We start from the raw sequence: 25,838 nt of genomic DNA, 5'->3' as shown, positions 1-25,838 counted from the left end.
CGTGCTTTATTCTCAGAGCTAGAATTTGGCCAAATTAAGCTCAAAGCAATTTTTGCGCATTCATTGGTAACCAGGCTGAGACCATCAATATGTCACCATTGAGAACTCACTTTAATTCTAGATTGGAACCCATGATCTCAGCAGTGCTGTGACCTCTGATCCACCTCGCCACCTTTGACCTGGAAGCTTCATCTATGTGTAGATAAGTACACAGACGGTGTCCTCGTGTAGCCAAACAGAATGTTGTGCTGTTTGCGAGCACCTCAGTAGCGTAACGAGCATGGGGGCAGGAGGGTGCCTTGCCCCCCCCCCCCCTGGTGGCCAAGCCTACGAGTTGGGGGGCCCCCTTGACAACTGCCGTGAGATATGTTTTCAACAACGGTGCAAAAAAAAAACCACACAAACTTATTTAAAACGCGGTTTACATTCATTTTTACGAACATGCTTTCATTTACGTTTCACGTTTTATTTTACTTTAATTAGAGCAGTAACGTTTGGCCTCCGCAAATCGCGCAAATCAAATATCGGGGCCCCACGTGACCGATTGCCGCACCAACCCTGAGCCGATAATGTGGTCACGCGACTGGAGCATCCCCTCCTCTCGTCTCCACAATCCACGAGGGAGGTGATGTGGCCAGCCCTCCCGCTGTCCGTGCACGAGGTATTGGTTTAAGGCTGAGCCCGCCATGAGAAAGGGAGGTAGCTGGACAGATTCAAGTAGCACACATGCCATTGACGTCAGCCGTGGCTGGGATCTGGCCACGAACAGTGCACAAACCACTCTACCACTGCTCCCCATGGACACATACCTACACGTACGTACACTCGCGTACGCACGGCGTGCTTCTGGATTGCTTCTACACTTGCCCAGCGTGGGCGTCATCGAAGCTGACAAGTTGATATTTTGATAGTGGTGGTGACTGATGATATTAAATATTACAGTGATCATGCTGCTGATATTGAAATACTGCTAATGCTGTTTCTGCAGCATCGATAATGATGATGATAACAATGCTATTGGTGGTGACACAGACAAAGATGATTATGAGGCTGTTGGTAATAATGATGGTGACGCTGCTTATGACAATAATGCTGCTGATGATCATGGATCTGCTGCTGCTGATGATGATGATGAATCTCCTTCTCCAGCTGCTGCCGATGGCTCCATTTGTAATCCTGCTGGAGCTGCTGCTACCGACAATGACACCAATGGCAACGGCAGTGACGATGACGTTAAACAACACTCACGTGGGCAACCTCCTCCCCTCCTGTGCACCGTCCCCCCCCCCCCCCGTCTCCCCCCAGCTACCCGGGGCTGCTGATCGTGCCGCAGGCGGTGAGCGACGCGGCGCTGCAGCGCGTGTCTCGCTGCTACCGCCAGGGCCGGCTGCCCGTGGTGTGCTGGCGCCACCCACGCGCCCGCTCCGTGCTGCTGCGCTCGGGGGGGCTGCAGCAGAAGGGGGTTGTGGGAGGCCTCTTCCGCAACCCCAGCCCCCACGGCAGCGGAAACGGTGGCCTCGGTGAGCTCTCCGTACCCCCTCGTGCCCCCACCCTCCGTCCAACCCTTGACGAACTTAAATCAGAGACGTTAATATTTGTCGACGAAGCGTTTTTTTTTCATATATTTTGATAGAACGTGAATTTTGAGTCGACGAAGGTTATCGAGAATGATGGTCACTGCGGCTGGTCCACCGAGGATCAAATTACGGACGATCATCATCATCATCACTCTTGTCACGTTCATTATTAGATCCACTGAGGCTGTCCCGGGTAATCAAAGCAGTCATCGTCATTATATAATGCAGTGGTTGTGGCTGCCATTGCGGGCTTCATTGGTCAAATTATATATTGATTGATTGATCAGGTGATGGATTGCTTGATTTTGTCAGCTGGTTGGTTGGCTGATGGCCAAGTGATTGATTGGGCGCCTAAATTGATTGGTTGACTGAATTATTCTCTGATTGTACGATTGGTTGGCTGATTGATTAATTGGGTGGCTGATTGCCAGATTAATTTATTTATGACTGATTTATCATCATCAGCTGATTGATTGGTCGGTCAGCTGATTGATCAAATAATTATAATCGATCGGTCGGCAGTTTGGTTGTATTATTTAGTTTATTGGTCGGTTGGTTTGACCAATCGATTCGCTTAATTATCAATTGATCTCTTGATTGGTTGATTTGACACCCGAATCAGGTCCGGCCTCGTCCGAGTCCTCTGCGAGCCTGGAGCAGGAGAAGTACCTGCTGGCCATCATGGCCACCATGCCAGGGGCGGCCGCGGAGATCTGGGGTCGCGGGGTCACCGTCCGCGGGTCCCAGGCCAACCACGACGCCGGTGAGACTTCGCGGACGCTCCTCGCTAACAGCACTCGCCCCAACGCTCCGTGAGGCTGCGGGTTAAGGTGCACGTGTGTGCAGTTGCGTGGGGAGCGGTCGCGTAGCGGTTAGCGCGCCGCGCTACGAACCCGGCGACCCGAGTTCCATTACCGCTCGTGGCCTACACCAGCGGCGATTATCTTAAACGTTTATGGGCCTCCCCTAGGTCGACTCAGCCTCGAATGAGTTGATGGTGTGGTGTGTAAACGTCGCTACTGGGGAGGCAAAGACGGCCGGGCACGGTGCTGACCACCTTCCCCCTTGTGTGCCATCTTGGCCCTCATAGGTGGTCACTAACACCACTTGCTCCTTACAGTCTGTTAAGGCTGCACGGGGGATATTGTTTGCAGGTGTGTGCATAGTCTGGGCAACGTCCCATCGGTGAGCTCCTCTGGCAGGCAAGGCTGCGTTGGCTGGGTCATGTAGCCCGCATGCCCAGCCACCGCATGCCTAAACAGCTTTTGTCCGGCCGGATCGAGGAGGCTAAACGGGCGCGGCACGGGCTAGAGAAGAGATGGAGTGATGTGGTACAGGAGGACGTGGAGCTGAGTGGACTTGCCGATGACTGGTACCGGCGGTGTCAAGATCGGCCTCAGTGGAGGAGGCTCGTGAAGGACGCTACTGGGCAGTTGGAGGCAGTCGCCCTCCAACAACAACGGAGGGCGGAGGAGCGACGCTCACAACAACAAGCGGAGCGCCGGGTGGCTAAAGCACAGCAAGTTGGCACAGTAGGGGGCACAGGTGGTGCATCAGCCAGTCATCTCGGTCATCTCGGTCAGTCGACCCGTGGCACCTGCTGGGTCTGCCCCGTGACCTCCTGCCAGCGGGCGTTCGACACGTCACGTGGCCTCAAGGTGCACTTGGCCTGGCACAAGTGTCGTGGTGACGTCACCGCCACTTAGTGGCGAATGGCGGTTGTTGTTGTTACATAGTGGGGAGCTGCAGTGTCGTGGTTGTTCCACTGCTGGAGTTCAATTCTCAGCAATGGCTAAGATCAGTGGTCTACACACTGGTGGCTGTTGTTATTGTGCACACACGCACCTGTACGTGTGTGTCTGCGTGTGTATGTGTGTACACCTTTATGTGTGCTGTCCGTGTGTTCATGAAAGTTAATCTGTTCCGCGTGTGCTTGGGCATGAGCTTATGTATGTCTGTCCCCTCTGTTCTAACACACCGGCGTGGCCTCACACATGAACACATTCACGCTCATCTGTTCACTGCTCACACCGGTATGCTCTCACACAATAATGATAACTTACACTCTTACTCGCACACACATGCTCACACACACACACTCACAATCAAACACAATACACACACGCTCACACTCACACGCACGCACACAAACACACGCTCACACACTCACACATACACCCTCACACTCAAACGCATACACACACATGCACACACCGGCACACTCGCACCGCAGCGAAGTGGGGCAGCCTGCGCGTGGGCCGTCGCTTCACCAGCAGCAGCAGCACAACCAGCGGCAGCAACCAGACGCTGAACCAAACTCCGGCCGATTCGGCGACCACCACCACCACCACCCCGCCACCCGGCACGCCCCGCCTGGACGTGCGCGGCAAGACCTCCGGCGGCCGCGACCCTCACCAGCTGCCGCTGAGCATCCACAAAGCGGCGCTCTACGTCGTGGGAGACAAGGCCCAGCTGAAGGTGGGGGGCCCCCACCGCTCCCCCCCACCGTTCCCCCCCCCCCCACCACCCCTCAAACACGACGATCCGCCCGCTCATCTCTGTGGCCGTCTGGAACGCTCTTCCTTACAATATTAGAAAGCCACTGGAGTGGTGTATTTTTAAATCGTCTTTTTGTGTTTAATTTTTGTTGTCCTTCCCCCTTACCTCCGATTCGCACGGTTGGCTACGTACGGTGTGAAAGAAGTTCAACACACAGTACACACATTCCTCCGAGGTTGCGATTGCCGTCTCTCCCCGAGACGTTGACTCTAAAGCCGTGGACAGCCAGCCCACTGGGTCTCCGACCGCCGTCGTTCCCGCGCTCATTTTTTTTTTTTACCCGCCATCGCCCTCCGACCCCGCAGGGCTGGCGGAAGGAGGGCCTGGTGGCGATGGAGACCATCCCCGTGGAGATGGCCGACCTGTCTGCCACGCGCAGCAGCTTCCGCAAGCTGCTGCACGCCTGCTGCCCCAGCTCCGCGCCCACGGACGGCGGCTCCTCCGCCTTCTTGACGGCGCTGGAGCAGTCGGAGTGGCTGCCACAGGTGCCGTCCATCGTGTTTTGTGTCCGGGCGGAACTGGCCGTAATATTTTAGCCGAAGGGTTTGGGAATTCGGCTCGCTCGCACCTTTTTGTTGGTTATCGGGATGACGTCATGGTGCATTCAATTGAAAATGCGTCGTGAAGTTGTCACATTTGTAAAGCCAATTTGGAGTGATAGAGTGTCGACAGAGAGGCCTTGGTTGCTGTAGTGGTGAGTAGAGCAAGGAGAGAGGGGGGAGAAGGGCAGGCAGCAGGTTACTCCTGCAGGACCTTGAAGAGAGGGAGCGCAGTCTTGGAGATGATTTGCGTGTTGATTGAGAGCCAGTCGAGAGATCTGGGGAGCCGTTGTGATTGGTTCTGTTCTACGGGGACAGAGGGTGAGTGTTTCGGCGACGTTCGTAATACTTGATGTGCGCGAGAGAACCACGTTTCCCCAGCTTAGCGATCAATGTTGGGTGTCGGTAAGATTACTGAAACTGGTAAAAAAAATGCCTGATCTTGGAGGTCCGGTGGTGAAGGATCTAGCATAAGGAAGTTTCATTGATGGCAAAGTGTGCTTGCATGATCCTCGATGACCTCGTGTCTGATAGACAACATCAAAACCTTGATGTTGCCTATCAGAATGAGAATCTTTATGTATATTGGAGGAATCCGATAAGCTTTAAACCTCTCTTTCACAGATGTCCAGGAAACACAGATTAGATTTCCATGCATTTATCTTTAGCACGCAGCCCATCATCCGCTTACGGTCTTGACGTTGTATCTTGCTGCTTTTGCGGCACAGCGTGGAAAGTCATAGTGCAATTCAAACGCAGCTTTCTGTTTCTCCCTCTGTCTCCCCCCACTCCCCCCACACACGCAATGTGGCGTCCTCACCCACAGCTGCAGCGCCTCTTGCAGCTGAGTGGCCTGGTCGTGGAGCTCCTGGAGGGAGGGTCGTCCGTCATCGTGGGCCTGGAGGATGGCTGGGACACGACCACGCAGGCACGGTGTAATGGCAAAGATCCCCCGTATAGCCTTAACAGACTGTTGGGGCAAGGGCTGTTAGCGAGTAGCACCTATGAAGGCCGGCACGGCGCACGAGGTGGTGGGTGGCCAGCACCACCACGCCCGGCCGCCGTTGTCTCCCTCGTGGCGATGTGTACACACCGACCCAGGACCAGTTCAGATTATCGTCACTGGTGTTGGCCGTGAGCGGGATTCGAACTCGGGACCCCGGTTCGTAGCGCAGCGCGCTAACCGCTACACTACAATTCCCCACACACACACCTGTGAATGTGCATGGCCGCTGTGTTTTTGTACATACAAACATAACACTATTGGTAAACCCAGATACTGTCTACAAACAACAACAACAACAACACCAATTGATAGTTGTTTCTGTGTGGGCCAAATGGCAGTGCATTACCCAAATTCTCGTCATTAAACCCCTCCACGACCCGACGAGATTGTTATACGTGGCCAGTGTGTTGATCGAAATCTGATCAATAAAGCTCCTCACCGGCACGTATGTTAAATTAATGTCATGAAAGGTGTTATCTTAGTAACCCACATAAACGTGGGGGTACACAGCTTGCAGAGATTAAGCTCAAGAATCCCTCACTGTGCTGCTGTCTTCTGGCAAGCTGCCCTGGTATTCCCAGGCAGTCTCCCATCCAATCACTCACGATTCTCACCGCGGCTTCGCTTCGGAGACCGGACAAGACGGGGCGCGATCAGGGCCGTTCGCTACGAGGCAGACGCGATCACGTTATCCGATCAGCACGGTTGGCTACGTGCTGTGCGAAAGTAGTTAAACATGTCTACGTACGTACGTACATCCGTTCCCGCTACGGGATCGGCGGGCGTGCGTGCGCCGTCGATTGACGGCCGATGCCCCCGCTGCGGCCCCCCCCCCCCCCCGCGCTCCGCGAGCCAGGTGGTGAGCCTGGTGCAGCTGCTGAGCGACCCGTTCTACCGCACGCTCGACGGCTTCCGACTGCTCATCGAGAAGGAGTGGCTGGCGTTCGGGCACCGCTTCGGGCAGCGCAGCAACATGGGCGCGGGCGGGCAGAGCGCCAACTTCACCCCCGTCTTCCTACAGTTCCTCGACTGCGTGCACCAGGTGATTGCCTCCCGCGGCTGTCCGACAGCGGTCTGCAAACTGTTGGCAACATTCGCTCGCTCCGCCCGCTCGCTCGCCCGTCGTTTTCCAATCGGTCGATCAACGTGACGTTTATAACGCACCATAACTCCGCAAAGCCAAGACGGAAGCACGGATGGTTATAGACCTAGACTAGGCCGTGATCGGCGCTGGAGATTAAAACTAAACTATTGAAACTATTTTCAATTTTTCGAATTAAAGCTTTCATGACTGCAGGGATTCATCTTCTTGGTTCTTTCGGTAAAGTCACGACAGACCTGGTCTTCACCTGAAGATGGCTGCTTGCGTTGTGGCCGAAACGTCGTGAGAATTATTTTATTATGTTTTATTTTTATTATTTTATTACTTCCCTTCTATGTGACTTTACCGAAAGAACCAAGAAGATATTTTCTATTTTACCAGGTAAGGCCCACTGAGCTGTAAAGCTCATTTTCAGAAGCGACCTGGCTATCGCAAATGATAGCTCAATGAAGTGGCTCATCATGTACGCAAACCCGCTTCACCCGTTGCTTGATCCGGCTCTTCTCCCTGCTCCCTCCCCCCCATAGCTGCAGTATCAGTTTCCCACGGAGTTTGAGTTCAACGATTACTACCTACGGTTCCTCGCCTACCACCACGTCTCCAACCGCTTCCGTACCTTCCTGCTCGACTCGGACTACGAGCGCATCGAGCAAGGTGAGCGGTATGAGCAGGGCGAGCGCGTCGTGCGAGGTGAGCAGGGGTGAGCGCTCAGACGCAGCTCTTCCTGGGAGCACACGCACACGGCAACACAGCAATACACAGACACAACACACACCAACACAGCAACACGCTTACACAGCACACGCATGCGGCAAATACAGCAACACACGTACACAGCACACGGTCACCACGAGCTCGGGTCGCCGGGCTCCTAGCACAGCAAGCAAACTGTACACACACGCGCACGCACCTGCATGCACCCGCAAACATGCGCCCCCTGAATGCTGCCGTGCGTGTGACCGCGCGTGCTGCAGGCGTGCTGTACGAGGAGAAGGGCGCGCGCTCGTGCGGGCAGTCGCTCTGGGAGTACGTGGACTCGCTGCACCGCAGGGCGCCCCTCTTCTACAGCTTCCTCTACTCCCCCGGCGAGGACAGCGAGGTGCACGCGTGAATCCGCGGGGACCGTGCGGAGTGGAAAACCCGCACGGGACCCTCGTGAACAGAGAGAGTTTTCGGACTCGGCGAGGCTTTGCTGGGCAAACGGGCATCGTAGTCGTACTGCTATTAATGATCATCTATGCCTCGAGTTTCCTGACTGGCTGCTGGCTGGGCTCCTCTCCACCACAACAGTCACTCTGTTTTGTCAATGGCTGTGGGCTGTTGCCACCGAAACTAGCTGGGTAGCTGGCACATTTGGCTACGTAAGGTTCGAAAGAAGTTCAACATACACACATACAAGCTGGATTTCCCATGTAATAAATGAGCATTGAGTTGAATTGAAATGGAAGAAATTCAGAAGGCGTATAATAGATAGCGACACCGAAGAGGTGGGAGCAGCGAACACAAAGAAGACTGACCATGGTTCATTTAAAATCGCTCTAACTTTAGAATTCGTGCTCCAATTAATGTTATAATTTCACCGGAATATCCTTTAAACTCACAAAATATGCATTATCTTGGCATTTCATGATGCAAAAAATCAGGTTACTTTTAGCGATCCGAGTACAGGATTGTGATGAAAGTACGAACAAGAAGAGCTGTATTCTTGGGTCTTTCGGTAAAGTCACATAGGTAGGTTCAAAGAAAGTAACAAAAAATAAACAAAAACTATGACGTTTCAATCGCAACACAAGTGGTCGTCTACAGGAAAAAGGGAGACGACTGCTTGTGTTGCGATCGAAACGTCATAGTTCTTTGTTATTTTTTGTTATTTTCTTTTAACCTATCTACGTGACTTTACAAAAGACCCAAGAATATGAATGCCTGCAGTCACGAAAGCTTTAAGTCAAGATTTAAGGAGAGCTGTCTCCTACGTCGCGTTGCAGCGCAACGGGTTCTCCACTTGCGACAATAACAAGCGTTTGTGCGTCCGCATGCCAGGTACTGCGCCTGTGCTGCTCCACGGCCGCGCTGCACCTCTGGGGCTACTACACCGGCGAGGCTCTCAGGGAGGGGCCCCCCTACGACCCCGAGCTGCTGCCCGAGGCGGGGCACGGGGCGGATGAGTGGGCCCCCGACGGGGCGCCGGGGGGGGGCGGCTGCGGCACGGCCGTGGCCCAGAGCGGCCGGCGCACGCTGTGGTGGGGCTACGACGGGGTGGCGCGGACTCAGCCCGATGGCATCACCGCCATGCTGCAGGTGCAAAGACAAAGATCCCGCCCCCTGTATAGCCTTGAACAGACTGTTGGTGCAAGTGCTGTTAGCGAGTAGCACCTATGAAGGCCGGCACAATACACGAGGGGGGTGGGTGGCCAGCGCCACACCCGGCTGCATTTGATCCTTATGGCGGTACCCCGGGGTACCAAATAAGAAAAACTGGCCGATGCAATTAAATATGTTATTTCTGAGGGGATTCATATTCTTGGTTCTTTCGGTAAAGTCACGTAGAAGGGAAATAATAAAAATGATAAAAATACAACAATCAAATTCTCACGGAGTTATTTTTTTCTTGCTGTGGTTTTTACACCTGATGATGATTGCTTGTGTTGCAATCGAAACTTCGTGAGAATGTTATTTTTTATTTTTTTATTGTTTCCCTTCTACGTGACTTTACCAAAAAACCAAGAATATGAATCCTTGCAGTCACGAAAGCTTTACATCGAAATTTATGAGGGGATGTTATCACGATAATTACTTATTTAACCAGGAAAGCCAATAGGTCAATAATAAATATTAAGGGGTCCCTGCATTGTGCCTCTGGGCTAACACCAATGCTACTGTATGCTTTTAGCTATGGGAGGTAACCAGAAATGCCCACGCAGAACAGGGGGCCACAGCATACAAACTCCACGCACAGAAAGGCGCCCGAGCCAGGAACCGAACTCAGGCCTTGTATCACCACTGCACCACCACCCTGCCGTCCGTGGACAAGTGCTGCTACAGCTGTACGAGTGGAGGGCTGACACTGCTGCTACCGCTGTGTCCCGGCAGGAGATCCAGCGGCTGGAGACGGCTCTGGGCCGCACGGGCGAGCACTGGAAGGAGACCTGGGACCGCGCCAGGGCCAAGGTTCCCCACACCTCCCCGGTGAGACTGCACGGAACCGAGAGGGGTAGCTTCTCGCACTGTGTGTGTGTGTTTGTGTGTGTGCGTGTGTATGTGCGTGTGTGCGTGCTGTCCCAATGGGGAGCGATAGTGTCGCAGTTAGCGCGCTGCGCTATGAACCTAGCGACCCGGGTTCGATTCCTGCTCACGGCAAACACCAGTGACGATTATCTGAACCGGTCCTGGGCCTCCCCTAGGTCGACTCAGCCTCAAATGAGTACCTGGTGCGATGTGTAGACATCGCCACTCGGGAGACAGAGGCGGCCGTGCGTGGTGTTGGCCACCCACCCCCTCGTGTACCGTACCGGCCTTTATCGGTGCTCGCTAACAGCACTTGCCCCCACAGTATGTTAAGGCTATACGGGGGATCTTTGTCTTTATCTGTTGTGCTGTCCCAAAGGTGGCCGCAGGGCATGGTGCTGGCCACCCACCCCCTCGTGTGCCAATGTCGGCCTTTGTAGGTGCTCGCACACAGCACTATCTCTAACAGTCTGTGAAGTCTATACGGGGCATTGGGGGGGGGTTTGTCTTTCACGTGAATACAAATACAGTAGTACAGTGGTGCAACGTCACATGTCTGTCTCTCTGGGGATTGAAGTATAAGCAGATGTGTGAAAAGTTTTGGTCTGTGAACGTCTGTAGAGCGTGACAGTTTCACGATGTACAAATACATCACTGGGCGAGGCGGTTAATCAGTCCATGTGGATATGTGTGAGCAGCCGGATATGCAACATTTTTATGTAGTTACCAGTGTGTCTATCAAAGGGACTGTGGGTTAGGTCTACACTCATCTAAGCTAGTAGAGACCTGAGTTCTATTTCCATCCACGGTTAGCATCAGTGGCAAGTGGTTCCTGAACCTGCCTGTGGCCAACTCTAGGTTGACTTAAATTAGTACCTGGTGAAGTGTGTAAACATTTGCAATGGGGGAGGCAGAGGCAGCCATGAGTGATGTTGGCCAAAAAGCATGCCATCATGTATTGCGTCGACCTTAATAAGTGCTTACTAAAAGCACTTGCCCCAGTAGTCCATATGGCTATATGGGGAGTATAATGTGCATGTGTGTGTATATATATACCTGCATTATGGTGGCAGCCAACTCGCTCCATGGTAGCTTGAGTGTTACAACGCAGGACCGCTAGAGACTGTTTCCGGCTTGGGGAGGCCTTCACGCACGCAGCAGTGGACAGATCGTGGCTGATTATGACGACGTTGTGGGGTGGTACCGTAGCAGTGACGGAGGCATTTAAAAACGAGCCGCTCGCCGTGCCAACAGAAGGGCTCGCTCGTGCCGTCGGGGGCCCCGTACTCGCGTCCCTCTCTCGGGAGCGTGGGGGCGTCGCTCAAGGCCCTGGATGCCCCTTTCGGGGACCCGGCGGGGCACGGAGACGGGGACAGCGTTGCGTCGTGGGCCCCGACGTCGTCCGACATGGACGAGCCGCAGCCGCCGCTGACCCCCGACGTCGACTACTACTCTGGCTTCCCCATTAGCGACTCGGAGCAGAGGTTCGCTTCCCGATACTTCTTGATGTTTTCCTTCACCCTTTCCAATTCTGCAAATTGCAGGGTGGGTGTCCCTTTCCCCGCCGTTAGATTTATTTTGAGAGGCGTAGCGCCGCTGTTTTTAGAGGCATTGTACTGTACTCACTGCAGAGAACTATAGCGACACGACCGCACTCTACGTTAGTTGGCGCCAAACTTTTACTGACTTACGATTCCGTTGAGAATCGATTCTGTTCCGATGATTAAACATAGGTAATAGGTTTTTTACCCTTTTACCTGGCAACAAAACTGACACCTTTATACAAGGGATCATGTTTGCATTAACCACAACACTTGCGGTCAAAATGCAAACAAAAAGACAACTTAATTTTTGGAGCTTTTGTGACTGCAGGAATTATTTTTTGGTTTTTTCAGTAAAGTCAAGTATAAAGATTAAAAAAAATTTAATTATTTAATTTATTATTTTATCTTTATACGTGACTTTACCGAAAAAAACAAAGAATAAAAAGACAACTCTGATAATGTATGCATTGTCCTTGAAATTGATTGGTCCACTCACGAGGCAGCTTTTCTTAGAGCCTAGTCTCACATGGTGTTGGACCAAATGACGCCAAAAGGCGCACAACTCAAAGACATCGCCACCATCAGAGTATTGAGAGCTCGGGGTAAGCATTACATTATAAGGGTAAACAACCTATTACTAGATCTTGCTACTGGCAAAGGAGGTCTCGTAATGTTCATCATAGGTAATTGAACCAAATCGAAAGAAGAACCGCTGACGTACGTCATTGCGAAATGGTTGATTTGTCTGCATATTTTTCTGCGCATTTCATCCATATTTCATCCCCATTACGCTACCGGTGTCATGTCACGAGATGAAGAGACCATTGCTGTTGCTCGCAGAGCTGTGCGCGCGGCCCTCTGTGTTGGAAGAACATTAAGTGACCGCCGGTCCACGCGATAGGAGGGCAGCACTTTACAACCGAAGCTGTCCTGGACAGTAATGTCCTTTGCATGGCAGGCAAACTGATATTGTTTCAGTCTCAGAGCTGGAATTTTGCCAAATTCAATGCATTAATCAGATTTAACTTGATGGGTTTTTTTTTGTTGTTGTGTGGAATCACGGTTGAATTACGAGTGAAATATGGCTTTGAGGATTACATTGTGAGGCTCAAATTAAACAGTGCAGCTTGCCTGCCAAGTGCTTAAAGCCATGCTGATGTTCTTAGAGACCCGTTAAACGTTGGCTTGCAAGACTGCGAGAAATCAAGTTGCATGTCACGTGGCTCTGCAGCTCAGAACGTTGTTCAACATCTTTTTGAGATTAGTTTTTATTTTATATATGGTTGTAACAATCGCTCAGAATGTCTGTGCAGGTCGTTGTGACCTCGCCTGCCCCGAGGCTTACGTGATCAGGTTTATTTTGTCATGCAAAAATCTCTCACGATTATGGCTGGAGAAAGATAGAGGTGGCTCGGCGGGCAACACGAACACATTATTATTCATTAAATGTACATTTGATGCACAATTCATACATTTTTTTAATGCATAAACATCCAGCACGCAGCTTATCTGGCTCACTGGCTGTCGCCACCATCATCATCATCCCCCTCCTGGGGTTGATGCCTCATTCCGAAATCTGCATCAGATGTCCCACGGACAAACTGGGCCCCGTTGTAAGACCAAGGAATCACTACCACTCGCCAACGCCTACAGTTATGAACCCCGCGCCTTTGCTCATTGAAACGAATGGGTTGATTGTTTTTGTTAATTGTGTTTGTGCAGCACTGCCACCGCAGCAGTAGAATCACCAAAGAATGTGTTTAACCAAGTACAGAATGTTCAACTAAACCTGCAGTTGGCGAGGTTGACAAAATTAGTACGACTCTGCGGAAAGTCAACTTTTTGTCATCCTATGGTGAGAGTGACCCCGCCTAAGCGATGTGGAATGTCCACCACTAACCCAGGACTGCCAGTGTAGATGTGGGCCTCGTCAATGTTCATTTTAGCTTCAAATGCTCTTGGTGTGTAAGTAAGCTTGCACACCTGTGGAGCTTAACTGTTCTTGCCACAAATGTTTTCATTGAAACCAGAGTGGCTATCAGGATGTCTTAGGAGCATTACATTGTGCTCCACAGTGCAATGACGTCAAGACTATCTGCTGTGAGTACCTGGTATGTGAGTAGCTGGTTTCTGAGTACTTGGTGCAGTGTGTATACAACTACTGAACTGGAGTGACAGAGGTGGCCGGCCGTGGTACCGGCCACAACAACACCTCCTCGGCAACGCCCTGTCTGCTTTAATGGGTGCTCACTAACAGCACTGACCCCAAATATGTATATGGCAATATGGGAGACCTTTGTCTTATGTGTGCGAGGGAGTTCCGAACAGTGGCTTAGTGGATCGTGCGTGGTGCTGCGATCCCAGCGATCTTGATTCGATTCCTGACCACACGCGACGTCAGTGATGCCTGAACCTGCACTGAGCCTCTTATGGGTTTCTGTGGTGTGATCATGCACGTTGACACTGGGAAGACAAAGACGGCCAGGGCCCACCGTCTCACCGTGCTCATTGACAGCGCGTGCTCCGTTGGTCTCAGCAGCTGAAGGGGGATGTTTGTCTTGGTTCCGTGTGTGTGTGCAGGTCATACGAAGGTGTTCTCTACAAGCGAGGTGCCCTTCTGAAGGGCTGGAAGGCGCGCTGGTTTGTGCTGGACAAAACGAAACACCAGGTACACAATGGGTGGGAGGGTGAGTGGGGCGTGAGCGTGAGTGTGGGGCGTGAAGGTTGAGCGGTATGTGAGGGTGAGTGGTTTGCGAGCTAGAGTTGTACGTTAAGGTTGGTGGGTATGTGAAGGTGAGTGAGGCTTGAGGGTGAGTGGTGTGTGAGGATGAATGAGGGTGGGTGGGTTGGGAGGGTGAGTGAGGGTGGGTGGGATGGGATGGGAGGGTGAGTGAGGGTGGGTGGGATGGGAGGGTGGGCGATAAGTGAGGGTGAGTGGGGCGGAAGGGTGAGTGGGATGGGAGTATGAGTGAGTGGTGTGTGAGGGTGAGCGAAGGTAATTGGGATGGGAGGGTGAGGAGGAGGCGGATGGTGTTGAGCCTGTGCTGATGAATGTGTGTTTGTTGTCAGCACAGCGGCTGGTTTAGTCATCTGTGGGCTTACTTCACGATACCATCTGAATATCCCCTGTTCGAGAAAAGGTTTTACTTTCAAAATTCTCACTTCACTGCTTAAGCTGTCTAGGTGGAAGAATTGTGCGTATTTCAAATGCATTCATCACCTGTGAATCTGTTTGCAGCGAACCTACGCAGTTATGTCTGGTTTTCCTCTTTCGACATTTTATTTCCATGAAGGCATTCGGCACTGTACATTTGCGTCTTCTGCCTACACGCGGCAATAAGCAGTCCACGCGGCTCCATGTACAGGCATGTGGGATGCAGATACTGTGCAGGACCCTTATCTTCAAAAGCTATTTTATCTTCAAAGAGCTTATTCACATTCACAGTCCTATTGATTACAACATGTGCTAATCAGTCACGTTTGGTCAGCTGCGGAATAGGATGATGAAAAACTGATTACGCTCCAGTCAGACAATCAACAAATATTAACTTTTTTGGAATGCTTTATAGATCGTAAGCAACCATTCTCCCCCCCCCCGCCTTCGCCCCAAATAACACTGTTTAAGACTCTTTCTCTCCTCTTTCCCTGAAAACCTCAAGAACAATTAATATTAATTTCAGATCACCTTTATGCTGCACAGTATTTGCAAGGAGGAACCACACACAAGAATGGAAGGCAGCCAGGCAGTGAGCTGATGCCACGGTGGTGAGATGTTAACTACCCCACCTGGTATACAGGAGCTTGTGGGTTCCATCATGACCCTGAAGCCTGCTGTATATTTAGAGTTTGCGGTGTCTTTCTCCTCGTGATTGCGTGGATTTTTCTTCGGGTCCTCCGGTTTTCCCCTCCACATTTACAATCAATATGCTTCGAGTATTTGGCTGCTATAAATTTCCACGAGATGTGAAGCCACTTTGTTGAGCTATCATATGTGATAGCCAGGTTGCTTCTGAAAAAGAGCTATGTACCTGGTAAAAAAAAGTTTTTTTGATCTGCAGTTCCCTTTAAAATATCATATTATGATGATATTTAAACCATACTCTTTGGTTCTTTCGGTAAAGTCACGTAGGTATAAAATAAAATAAATCACGACGTTTCGGGCGCAACACAAGCGTCCATCATCAGGTGAGAAGGCATGGTCTGCTGCTGAGGCAGACTGTTTTTAAAGATTCTAAATGGGTGTAGCTCAAGGGTTATAAAGAAGTGGCCGGGGCTAATGATGTTAATGTGAGAAATTAGCATGTAATTGTAAGATAGTAGAGCGGCCTCCTAGACGAGGGCACGGAAGTGGCTATGGAATCAAAGAGTATGGATTCCTGCAGTCACGAAAGCTTCAAATCAAGATATTTAAACCAGTTAATGATTGTTGACTATTTGTTGCAAAAAGGCCATTTGGTCAAAAAACTGAGATTTTTGTTTTATTCCTCTTTGTTTTTAAATACCTGGTGTTATTTTCTATTCGCCTGGTGTTTCACGTATAATTGCACCAAAGCAGAAACTGAACAGCTTATTCGTATTTCATTTGCAGATCAAATTGGCCTCAATGAGCACCTAGTACAGTGTGTAAACATCGCCACGAGGGAGACAAAAGTGGATGGGCATGATACTGACCACCCACCCCCTCGTGTGCCGCCACCGGCCTTCGTGGGTGCTCGCTAACAGCACTTGGCAGTCTCGCATGGCCGGACGGCGGATGTGTACGCGCGTGTATTTGCGCGCACGTGTGCCTGTGTCCTTGTGCGTGACTGCGTGCGTGACGACCGTGCATGCGCTCGTGTCTGCCCGCACAGCTGCGCTACTACGACACGGCGGACGACCAGCACTGTAGGGGCGAGATCGACCTGGGGGACGTGGAGTCCGTGACTCCGGCCACTGCCACCCTGGGAGCCCCCAAGAACATGGAGGACAAGGCCTTCTTCGACGTACGTCGGCGCCGCCGCATCGCTCGATTCACCACGGGTGTCCTTAAAACGAGGGAACTGAGCTGGAGCCGGGCTCTAATTATTTCTGGGGTGTCGCTGTGGCGAGATGTTTACATCCTCTCCTGGCATGCAGGAGGTCGTGGGTTCGATCCCGACCCTATAACGCCTGCTGTATATTTGGGGGTTTGCATGTTCTCCCCTCGGTCGTGTTAATAGCAGTTTGACAATTGCCAAACTACATTTTGTAGCTATATTTAACTAAAAAACGGGAGTTAAGAACATTCATTCATATATAGCATTGAAAAAATAACATATCCAATTCATAATTATCCCCACAAACTGAAAACATTGAATGTAAGCCTAGTCATATTTGAAGTAAATACAAATGACATTCATGGATTAAATAAATGTAGATTCAAGGGAGGAGTACGTGTTAGGGGCGATACGGTGGCAAGATGTTAACTCCCTCGCCTGATATACAGGAGGCCGCGGGTTTGATTCTGACCCCTGACACCTGTATATTTGGAGTTTGCATGTCTCCCTGTGGTAGCGTAGATCTTTCTCCGGGTACTCCGGTTTTTCCCTCCACGTTAATAAACATGCATTTAGAGTATTTGGCTGCTTTAACTTTCCACATGATAAGCCACTTTCAGTTGAGCTATCATTTGTGGCCAGGCCGCTTCTGATAAAGAGCTACATAGCTCAGTGGGCCTCACCTGGTAAAATGAAAATAGTTTAGTTTAAAATGTAAAATGTATTTTTTATATGCGTTACGCGCACCAAACCACAGGCAGGATTCATAGCGCTGCGCAGTACAGTATAACAAAACAACTTTCAATAATAGTCAATAATTATACTTCTGGCAGTCTTCACATGGCGGCGTCTTGGCGGCGAACCTGATAGCGGTCACAAAATAAAACTTGGCGCTCTTGTCGACACACAGGTGCGCACGACGAAGCGCGTGTACAACTTCTGCGCCCAGGATGCCGCGTCGGCGCAGCAGTGGAGCGACCACATCCAGGGCTGCCTCTCGGACGCGTGACCTTCCCCCCACCCACCTCACCAAGCCGAGCTCCTCCCTCGCGTCCCTAGCGAGGAACCCCCGTGGTAATTAACGAGCCGGTGAAACCGCTCTCCGTGCTGCAGGCCCAGCGTGGCCCAGAGCGCGAGAGGACGGGCAGTCGGTGTCACGGTGACTTCTGACTTTTAAGAACGCTTACATTTATTTTCACACTCTGCCTCCCCGTGTCCACTGCCGTCCGTCCTTCGCCTGTGAATGAGACGGGCGGGTGACACGAGTGCAGAAATGATCGTCAGGCTGATGTTCGTTTTGCGAATGGGCACGGGAAGCGACCCGTTCGCTGGCGCTTTTCAGGTGTAACAAAAATGTGACACAATTTGCACGTGTTCACGCTAGCCTCAATCCCACACAACTGGATCAAAAGCCACGATCAGCCTCAAGCTTCCCTCCACCGACATCCGCGTAAGACAACGCCAGGTTGAGTCGGCGAATCGGTGGGCAGGAAACTAAAAGACGAGTGTCATTTTATTTTTCCAACACGCGTTTGATTTTTCCTAGAAACGATGATAAAAAAAAACTGCTGTTTTCGCAGGCATAACAATTTTTTTTTTCGCTCGTGTTGAAAACTTTGAATGTTTTGTTGAAAATGCATGTAAGATGTAGGTGCTAGATGGTGCACGAATACCCCCACACATTAGCCGACAGTGCAGATTAGGCTTTTTTTACCGCAATTGCTATTAATCTATAAGGCACACATTTAAATATGACGGTTGCATCGTTCCTGATGTTTTTCTCCCGAGGCCAAATTTTCAAGTTTCACAAAGACATATCGGCTGTCCTTAAATTCAGTGCAGTTTACCTTTTAACGAGGACAAATTAAACTTTAACTTAATGAGAAGTATCTTTTTAGCATACATTTACTACAATTGTGTAGCATTTGAAAAAGTGGTGGGTTCTTTTAGACACACGTACTTATTACTGAAGTTTGCATTAAACTGACTTTGCACTGATTCTTACTTTTGGATGTTTATTTTAGGTGAGATTGATGAAGTTACAGTGCATTGTACATTTCAGCTTAGCAGCCTCTGCATCTTGTGTGTAGATTTTATCGTGTATATATTACGTGAAATGTACACGTCAAGCGGGTGGCCGTGTGTACGTTTGCGAACCGGGAATTCAAAGCGTAGCACATTCGCACAAGACTTGCGGTTCACGATCTTACATTAGGATTTTTTTTGGGTGTTCATATTCCCCCCTCTCAGTACAGTTTTGGGTACTTATACGTTCGCAGTTCTAACCTAGTGGGAGAAATTCCACATTCTCGTTCCACGACTCGGTATTTTGGTATTCGGTTTAGTTGAACGTTAACTCACAAACTTGGTATTGTGAGTCACACACACAGTCCGCCGCCACCCCACGGTCGAGGTGTATCATTGCCGACTGCGTGCGGTGGTAAGTTACGAAAGAGTGCTATTATGGTAGTTCGAAGTAGTAGCAACGTTGTTCACAAATGTCAACATTTCAATTTATTGGACCACATTGCGAAAAGCTACATTTGTAAGTTTGTACGCATGTGGAACAATACGTTGTTCACAAATGTCAACATTTCAATTTATTGGACCACATTGCGAAAAGCTACATTTGTAAGTTTGTACGCATGTGAAACAGTACAGTACATTGGTGTCAAAATAAGATGTTGCCCTCCCAAAAAAAAGTCCACAATTATTTATAAATAAAAAGTTTAAATAGTCTCGGATATATATGGTGAGTCATATGTTACTTCCCAAACTTGGCTCTGGTTTAAATGTTTCTATTCTGGACAAGCAATTTATGTCTCATGCCATATATAACTTTTTTATTTGTAGTAGATTATCAAACACCAAATTTCAATGCGCTTCTGTTGTGTTATTCATTTACAACAAAGCTGTACTGGAATCGGGTTTAAGGGAGGGATTTTTTTTTACTTGATGCTCATCGATTTCAGTTCTCAGGCATAACTGCAGTCCAGCTTTCATATGAAACATGGATGATACCACCCATACTCGCTCATGAGCAGCAGTTGGCAGGCTCAGTGATGTGGCTGGGTGTATAAATTGTCAAATAAAATCGTGTTAGAACAATTATCCAGCATTGCAGAGAACCTGGGTTCAAGTCCGAGTTTCAGCCATATGCGATTAAATCAGGTACCCTTGTGCAGCAGTGAGGCGGCAGCCTCAGACCAGTCAACAATTACTGCAGTGGAAACATCTTTGAATCGTTTTTTTTCTCACTTAATTTGGTTTAAAAAAATCCTGTTTGGAGAATCAACAAATGAATCTGAAGTTTGATTGCCATGAAAATGATCAGCTACAAATAGAAGGGGGCATGAAAAAGTGTGCCCCGAGTGTGTGAGTGAGAGGTCACTTTGAAGGGATCCCAGAAGTGCTTCAGTGGTATCACTTTCCACAGGCCTGCTCACAATTGTTTTACTTATTTCAGCATTTAAACTGAGGTCGGATTGCCATACCATCAGCACTCTTTGCAGGGCATGTTAAGGGATGCGGCACCTAGTGCGGATAAGAAGTTTCGTGAAGTGGCTCCAAAAAAAGTCCCCGTAAAATCATCTTCTGGGGCCATTATCTGGTAGTCACTAACGTTACACCGCTCGCTCGCTCGTCCGTGAGAGTCCTGAAAAAGGAATTTTCTTCATCTCGCCCCATGAGCCAAGAGCATAATTGAAATAACATTGCAGATGAATAGAATTTATTTTATATAAACAATTGACAGGGCCACAATAAATACACACGTTTCAAGTACCCACATTTTTGCAAAGCGCAGCAGTAGCTTTTACGCTTGTGCACCCCAAGTATGAATTCTGACTGGGCTTTTTGTAAGCTACTTATAATAAGTAAAAGAAAGACAGCGCAATTGACACAGGGTTTGGGCGATCGCCCATTGCAGACATGTGATGAAATGCCTCGGTCTCTCGTGGACAGCGACTGGGCACGCTTTGCGTTCTTGTGTAACGGTGGTTGTGTTTGAGCAACTTTGGTGGGAGCCCGTTGGTTGTTTAGATCACAATGGAAGCCGTTGTATTTTCTCAGTTGTATTTAAACGTTTGCATGCTCGTTTTATGGCTGACGTGTTTTTTAAATGTAACGGTAAATTAGCTAAATAATCGCAGTGCATTTTAATTAAATAAAGATAGCCATTGCACAAGTGAACATTTCAAATGTGCATTTAAAAACTATAGTAAGAATAGCATTTAAATGATTTAGTATTAAAATTAAATTATTACATTTGTTTTTACCTTCAAGCAATGTGTTGCTCAACCGGATCAGTGATAACGGTAATAACAGTACAACAGCTTGACTGCGGAGTTTTTTTTCTTCGCGATTGTGCTATCTAAGCTCTCCGATGGCATTTTCGGCTTGTACCGTGTGTTATTCGGCACGATATCGGACGTTCCTGACGAAGCTCCCAGCACGCGGAACGAAACGTCGGGACATCTTGCCGAACATAACTCACGTGCGGGTGCACGACCCAATAAACATGTCAGAGAGAGTAAACGCAGCTTTGGGAAAACGACGCCCCAAATAGATTACCCCGCGTAAAAATTACATAAACCACGCATCGTCTTTTCTAACGAGCCCTTAAACTGCACACAGCGGGGAGACCATATTTAGCCGATTCGGAGTGATTGTGACATAGCAGCATTGTGTGCCTTTTATCAGTTCACCAGACCAAAGCGGGGCTTTGTTTATAGAGACTCTAGACTCTGTGAACGCACTTTCACACAAGGGGTGACTCTTATTCTTGAAATGGTGGCCTGCGTGTTTCTGTTCGAATGGAAGAGCTATCGTCGCAGCACTCATTTCTGCTGTTGGTCCCCAGTCGGCAGTGGGAATTCCACATTTCAATGCAAGGGGCGGGCCCGTTTATCCATGGGATTACCACAATTGACTGACTGCCCACAAAGTCGTCCTCATATTATCGTCCCTGGAAGGATCATGTGTTCAGCTGATTCCGCGTCAGGTTTGAACTTGCAAAATTCCGATGGTGAGTTTAGCGCTCGGACCACAGCAAACACCCGGCCATTTATAATCATGGCTTCTATCTCACCAGGAACAACACCATGCTGGGTCTGGGTCTCCAGTCTGTATATGTTTCGCATGTGAGAGGAAACCAAAGTTCCCAGAGAAAAATAATCCAAATAGATAGGTCAGAAACACACTTTGTGTCCAGCCCACAGTTTGCACCGCTGGTAGAAGAAAAGCACTGCCTTGTGTGAAACAGCATTTGAATACCGTGCATCTTGACGTAAAATACTCAGCTCGGCATAGCAATGCCAACTTGTATTGAGACGAATGCACAAGTGCTTGTACCATGATTAACACCTGTGATCGTTTAATATGCTCGAGTTGTACCCGCGTGTTGTTCGACGCGATGTCTGACGTTTCACTCCACTTGCCGAGAACTGCCGAATCAGTTCTAGGTGTTGGGATCTTCTTATTCAGCTCCTGATTAAGCTCCCAGCACTTGGGGGCAAAACGTTTGACATTGTTCCGAACGACACGCGGTAACAACCACACAGATCGGAAATCTTCATTCACTCCATCAGCTGTAAATATGTATCTGCTTAGGATTCTGGGTATTGGAGCATTTGCGGCTATCACTCGTGAACATTGATAAAGAAGGGAGAGGTATTCTTCATTCTTTGATAGACAAAAGAAGGCCGGTTTTTATTGTTGGTGGACGAATTGGAGGTGTATCGATATCACTTTATGCATATGAAGGTTTGTCGCTGTGATTAACGTGATGGATATTGTGAAGGTATATTTAACGTAGTTGCTGTATGTTCATCTCATTTTGAAAAATTTACTTTTTTTGTTGTTTTACAATTTTTGGGGTTTAAATATATTTAGACAGCCATTGTTTACAAATTTAAAATGTGTGCTTATTTATTTTGTATTTCAGTCATGTTTTTTTTTTATTGTTCGTGGAGCAGAGAAAGTCATTAAACACAAAACTGTTACAATTTCAGAAACTGTATTCCTGATCAAATGTTATAACCATGATAGACACAGCCATGTGAGATAACGATGGAAAACATCTCATTACTTGTCGCTGTCTAAAATCCTTACTGAGAGCCTCGATAATTTTTTTTTCCCTCTCTGAAATTATTGGCCAATGTCCTCATGATTATAATTCCACGGTGTTGGGTGGAAGCCCAGAGGTCTTGAGATAGCCACACTTACGAGGAGGGAGCAAACACTCGGCAAAGCCACGCAGTTCGAATAGAAAACCTATTTGCTGTACCCCTTCCTTGTTCCCAGCAGATGGGTGTATTGTGCACAAGATCCTAACATGGTCCACCAAAAACCCACTTTTAGATCACTTGAATTATAGAATTGTGCTATCACACCTGATCGGTTTCAGTAACCACGATGTCTCTGAAGGAGCTATTTCACTATTGGTAGTATTACGAGTAAATACAAATAGAGTTTTGTATCGCATTTACACGAGTGTAGTCTGTATTCTGTTTGTCCACGTTACACCGAGTTGTTCAACCACACGCGTTAATGTCCTCTTTTGTCACATTTTTATTAAAGTAAGAATTAACGGCTCTGATTTTTTTAAATGTTTTTTTTTTAATGGCGTGCTGTACAGTACAACGCTGCTTGATGGAACGCAAATATTAACACCGCTGTTCAGAACCCTGCTCGTCTGAACACTGCTAATTTTCACAACGCTACTCCGGACAATAATTGTCCGACCCTGTGCTCTGAACAATGCCGATCTCGTAACACCAACGTTCTGAACGATGGCTCATCTGAACAACTTTAATCGGAACAACTTTCACCGGAACAACTGTGAAGGTCATATAGCTCTCCAATGTGCTTTTGGGTTCCCTACGTTGTTTGTTCGCCATGATGTCCCAACATTTCACTCCACGTGCTGGGATCTTGCAAAACTGAATATTTAGTGAATATTCAGTCTCTGTAAAAAATATTAAATAAATATTCCATTCCTGAAGAAGGTCCCAGCATGTGGAACGAAACGTCGGGCATCAGGTCAACAAACAACACACGGAACATCCCGGAAACCCTTGGGGAAGCTTTTCTGAACACCAGTAATCTGAAGAGTAATATTGTGAATGATGCTCGTGATAGCACTGCTAATAAGCTCAACTCTATTCTGAACAACGTTAATCTAAATCCTATCAATCTGAACAATGCTTACCTAAATACGGTTAATCTGAATTGCACAAAGCTTGCCCCTGTAAATTCTACGGGCATGCCGCTGGGTTAGGTGCATGGTATGTGTGCAATTTTGTCGAAGTATTTTGCAGTGGAGGGTAACTTCTCACCACAAGAAAAGCCTAGGCCGGGAAGTGTTCAGTGCCAACTTGCCAAATTGATGGCGTTGTACTGCACAACGTCAACCAAATACATTATGAAAGTCAAAATGTCAACTTGCGCATGTACGTGTGAAATGAGTCGATTCTGTTTAAATGCATGTGCTGTTATTGTCTCTGTAATCCAACATCATCTGTCAGTCTGGCCAAATGTATTTGGAATCAGTTTCCAAATAAGATGGCAGGTGGCTTTGTCCCGGTTTGCAAAAATACATACTGTATATGAAACGAACAAAAGCATAACTTTACTTGTGCTATTGGTTGAACACTCTGTTACATTTACCGTGAATATTTACTGTCAATTTCGAGGTTATTAATACATCCGTAGAATATGTTTTGTCATTGTGATATATTCTCGCCCTTATAAAATAGTTTGTCTTGATGATTTCACACCGTGTTATAAATAATGTCCGTGGATGTATCTGTATCGTGTCTGATGCTGTGGTTAGAATGCTCGCCTTGCGAGTTTATGCTGGTCGGTGGTTGACTCAACCCCATCATTCCTCTGGATTTAATACAAGTAAGTATCGCTTAGTGGGAAGTCAGGAATGGCTGTCTTATAGACATTGAGCCCCCACCATGCTAATGTGGAATTTCCACTGCTGGCCTAGGGCCATTACTGGTGTTGAATGCCACCCCCATTGCTTGTTTGAGCATGGACAAGCTTGCTTTTTTTGGTTCTGTGAATTCTTAAAATCCCCTGGTTTCCTGGCCAAAACTGGAAGTCTTTATTCACGGCAAGTGTCACTTCCCAGAATAATCTTGAGTTGGCTAAATTTGAAAACATGCAATGCATTTTGTAATGGTCGCAGGTCAAATGACATCTTTGGATAGCGGTGCTTTGAAGCATTGGCACGGTCACAAGGTGGCAAGCCGCCAACTGAAACCTTGGCCAGTGTTTACAAAGTCGCTTATTGAATTTCCAATTATAAGTAGGAGAAGTAGCATATGTGAGAAGAAAAAAACCCAAATCCCCATAGTTACAGCCAACGACCTAAATTCTTAGATCTCCAATGCGTTTTTGGGTTGTTTCCGCATGTTGCTGGGCACGATGTCCGATGATTTTATCCACGTGCTGGCAACTTCTTTAGGAACTGAAGCTCCCTGACACCGTGGAGTCAAACGCATCGCGAAACACATCAGAGTTATGCAGCACAACTGCGACAACCTACTTGGTAGTACAATTCATATTTCTTCTAAATATATATACATCAGGTGTAAATATATTGTCCTGGTCTTGATAAAGATTGGGTTCTTTTAGATATGTTTTTATCCATTTAATTGCTTTTCTATCTGGTTTGTTTTGCTCAAACTGCACTTTGTGGAGCAAAAATCACATTAGAATCTCAGTGACTGGCAGTGTTGTTGATTGTGCCCTGTAGTAGCTAAGAGATCGAAAGCATGTTTGCCGTTACCGGTGTCGCGGAGAGACCACGTCACATGTTTCATTTACCCTTTGCTATTTTTGTCCAGTTTAAAATTATTTTTACTGTAATGTTTACATGTTTGTAATGGTTGCTATGGAATGCATTTTTTCGAGACTTGTGAAGGTTCAAACGAGTTCAAACGAGTTCCGTACGTGAAGCAGCTTTGTATTAACAGGTGTACAAAATAAAATGGTATCGTTGGTATTGTATTATGAAGCCTTTTTGTTTTTGGATACACACCCTGTGTGGGGATTTACCATTGTATTTTATTTTTTTACATTTGGCATGTACAGGTGTAGTGGTTCGCACGAGGGAGACAGAGACTTCTTGGAGGCAACACGTTGATGTACAATAAGCCCTAAAACCACGAATGGAAATAACTGCCCCTTCACCAGCTCCCCTATGGAGGTGTCTCCTCCGGGCTGGCTAACCCTCGCTCACACGGGCTGACTATCTCGG

The 25,838-nt window shown here is 48.4% G+C and overlaps 1 protein-coding gene across 2 annotated transcripts in view; it reads left to right on the top strand.

Annotated features, from left to right (window-relative positions):
* The window catches only part of LOC133351500 (myotubularin-related protein 5-like), a 103,228-nt gene extending 77,640 nt beyond the window's left edge, over positions 1-25,588 (top strand). The window contains exons 27-40 of one of the 2 annotated variants that reach the window (XM_061566760.1): positions 1,306-1,520; positions 2,200-2,340; positions 3,811-4,055; positions 4,442-4,621; positions 5,502-5,603; positions 6,538-6,723; positions 7,311-7,437; positions 7,758-7,882; positions 8,824-9,081; positions 9,874-9,969; positions 11,266-11,492; positions 14,133-14,220; positions 16,403-16,534; positions 17,478-25,588. In XM_061566760.1, the coding sequence (XP_061422744.1) occupies positions 1,306-1,520; positions 2,200-2,340; positions 3,811-4,055; positions 4,442-4,621; positions 5,502-5,603; positions 6,538-6,723; positions 7,311-7,437; positions 7,758-7,882; positions 8,824-9,081; positions 9,874-9,969; positions 11,266-11,492; positions 14,133-14,220; positions 16,403-16,534; positions 17,478-17,576 (2,221 nt within the window). In that variant the 3' untranslated portion in view covers positions 17,577-25,588. Of the gene's footprint in view, positions 1-1,305; positions 1,521-2,199; positions 2,341-3,810; positions 4,056-4,441; positions 4,622-5,501; positions 5,604-6,537; positions 6,724-7,310; positions 7,438-7,757; positions 7,883-8,823; positions 9,082-9,873; positions 9,970-11,262; positions 11,493-14,132; positions 14,221-16,402; positions 16,535-17,477 lie in introns of both variants that reach the window. The other variant, XM_061566759.1, reaches the window with a different exon arrangement.
* The last annotated feature ends 250 nt before the right edge of the window (positions 25,589-25,838 follow it).

Source organism: Lethenteron reissneri, chromosome 37 (assembly GCF_015708825.2).
Source record: "Lethenteron reissneri isolate LAM-NWPU_2019-01 chromosome 37, ASM1570882v1, whole genome shotgun sequence".
Taxonomy (NCBI): domain Eukaryota; kingdom Metazoa; phylum Chordata; class Hyperoartia; order Petromyzontiformes; family Petromyzontidae; genus Lethenteron; species Lethenteron reissneri.
This window is presented reverse-complemented; position numbering and strand designations above follow the sequence as displayed.